This window comes from Hetaerina americana, unplaced genomic scaffold (assembly GCF_022747635.1).
Source record: "Hetaerina americana unplaced genomic scaffold, ioHetAmer1.1.p SCAF_2, whole genome shotgun sequence".
Taxonomy (NCBI): domain Eukaryota; kingdom Metazoa; phylum Arthropoda; class Insecta; order Odonata; family Calopterygidae; genus Hetaerina; species Hetaerina americana.
This window is the reverse complement of record NW_027286763.1, coordinates 109,370,838-109,373,359: the sequence shown is the minus strand read 5'-3', so window position 1 is coordinate 109,373,359 and position 2,522 is coordinate 109,370,838. Positions and strand designations below refer to the sequence as shown.

Genomic DNA, 2,522 nt, shown 5'->3' with positions numbered 1-2,522 from the left:
GATAAGTGGATGTATGATCATGAATGTGATGTGCGATGCATAATGTGGATGTCTATTTATTTAAAATGCATATTTTGTGCTTTCTAAATGGCCTCATTCTGAGAGCAGCTCTCGTTTTTTCTCCTTTAATTACTGAAACATTGTTAAACATTAAAATTTGGGTTCTTACGTCGGGTACAGCAGACGTCTATTGAGTTACGACGGGTATCCCTACTTTTGGGCGTTCCGCCGTGCGTATCCTTACTCATTGTGCCTCCGTTTAAAATAGGGGAATGTTCACCCATGCCCAATCGACGCTTGAATAACGGGAACGATAGGAACTCGTAGGGCGAATTTTAAATGAAGGACTGGTTTCGTATTAGAAACATGGCCGTAAGCGCAACTGAGGTCGATGTTCACGTGGAAGGTGTTTACAAAATTCTATGTAGCACTGTGGTAGAATTAGTTTTTGAATTGGTATAAAACTATAGACATGGAAGGAGTTGACAACCGTGTGGACAGTTGTAGTGAAGATAATACTAACGGCACTACTTCTAGGTCTGATAATTTTTCCAAGAAATTAAAGAAACGTAAACACGGCATCATTTATTTGTCAACTATACCTAAGTACATGAACGTTATTAAAATTCGTGAAATATTTGGTCAGTATGGTGAAGTAGGTCGAGTTTTTCTACAGCCAGCTGAACAAGGTAAGTAGATAAATGTTTACATATTAAAATTCCCTGTTAATTTGATTAAATTTACTTATTTCCTATTTGTGTTTTGAAGGGAAACCCAGCAAGAAGTTAATGAAGCACTATTCAGAGGGATGGGTTGAGTTTAAAAGGAAGAAAGTTGCGAAAGAAGTTGCGTTAAATTTAAATAACAAACAAATAGGAGGAAGGAAGAAAAGTAAATTCTACGATAACATTTGGAACATTAAATATTTACCAAGGTGAGTTTCGCATTATCAATATTTTATTCATAGATTCGTTTTCTGAAACTTAAGATTACACCTCTTTTCTAGGTTTAAGTGGGTCCATCTAAGCGAAAGACTTGCTTATGAAAAGGCCGCCCACCGACAACGTTTGCGGCTGGAAATTTCACAAGCTAGAAAGGAAGCCACACACTTCGCTCTTGGTGTTGAAAAAAGTCAGAGGATGAAGAAGTCTAAGAAAAAGAAAAGTGAAGGTCCTGAAGATGCAGGAAACTCACTACCATATCCTCAAAGAAAAACTGAAAGTGAAATACTTAGTGCCAAGGGAGACTCAAAAAGTGGAGTGAATGGTAATGATAGGACCGACTTGTTAAAATCCTGGTTTGGTACTGAGTGAAGGCCCTCGTAATTTATAGTGGAGTGGGCAGACATGTAATGCAGAGTGCTTGGTTACGATAATGTTTATGACGAATGGTATTACGACGAAACATTTGGCTTGATATCAGTATTTCTCGTTATTTTTATGTGAATGCCATTATGAACCAATAATATAATCAGCAGTGAAATGAGATAGTGATGTGCGTATTAAGTGTGTATTACTTACATTAACACTTGTCGATTCCCTGGAAGAGCTTATGCAATGTCATATTCCATTAATTTTGAATGTATATTTTTCCCACAAGGACAAACCCTTTAGAAATTTGTATGAAAGAAGAGATGTCGAAAAAATTTTTTCTTAGGCTAATGTGTCAAAAACCTATCGCTAGTCTTTTTACCCTCTCATTCTTTAAAACAGTGAACAGGCAATTTCAGAATGTTCTGCTTTTGGAATAAATAGTGAGTAAGCGTGAAGATGTTTTACATGCCTAGAACTTGCTGGCTGATGAATTATTGTTTCTTCAATGCATTTTTCGTACTGCAACAAAAAATGCAAGTACTTTCATAGTTCCCTGACTGGAGGTCAAGTTAGGATGGATGCAAACAATTCAATGTTGCGGGCATCTAAAGAACATCTCCAACTGCATAATCTATTGCCTTATTTTATTGCATTATGCAATACTCATATTTTAGATTAATATCTCCTACCTCCCGTGATATCATATCAAATACCTACTGTTTGCTTCCCTCTTCTCTGTCCCTTAATATTGTATTTATCACAGCCTTCAGTTTCCCCCTCCTCCCTCATCTTCATAATGTCTCCCCGTTAACTGTTTCTTTCTTCTTCAAGTTTCAATCACTCTCTCTATTCTTTTGTCATGCCACCGTGTATAGTTTACCTTTTTCTGCCTGCTTAATTTTCCATCATGCTCTGTACTCACATTTTAAATCTTGTCTTAACTCAGTCAACTTCATCAAAATCCCAATTTTGGGACTGTGCGGCTCACTAAATTAGATTAAACTCCTCTAAAAACCTCCACTCCAATTAACACTTGAACACTGGTATTATTGTCGTCAATATGATCATAATCCATGCACTCATTGCATATCGAGACAAAATGAGTTGCAATAAAGAGGATACATGCCAAAATTCACCAAAAAATAGAATTAGGGCTATGGTGACACTCATAAGTAAATGTGGCTACTATTGCAGGTTGAGTCGTCTGGG

At 36.8% G+C, this 2,522-nt stretch overlaps 1 protein-coding gene across 1 annotated transcript; it reads left to right on the top strand.

Moving 5' to 3' along the window:
* Nucleotides 1-309: 309 nt before the first annotated feature.
* Nucleotides 310-1,487, top strand: LOC139687839 (uncharacterized). The gene is made up of 3 exons (XM_071585155.1): nucleotides 310-689; nucleotides 769-934; nucleotides 1,007-1,487. Exons 1-3 carry the CDS (start codon nucleotides 473-475, stop codon nucleotides 1,311-1,313), a joined length of 690 nt encoding a protein of 229 aa, XP_071441256.1. The 5' UTR covers nucleotides 310-472; the 3' UTR covers nucleotides 1,314-1,487.
* Nucleotides 1,488-2,522: the final 1,035 nt, after the last annotated feature.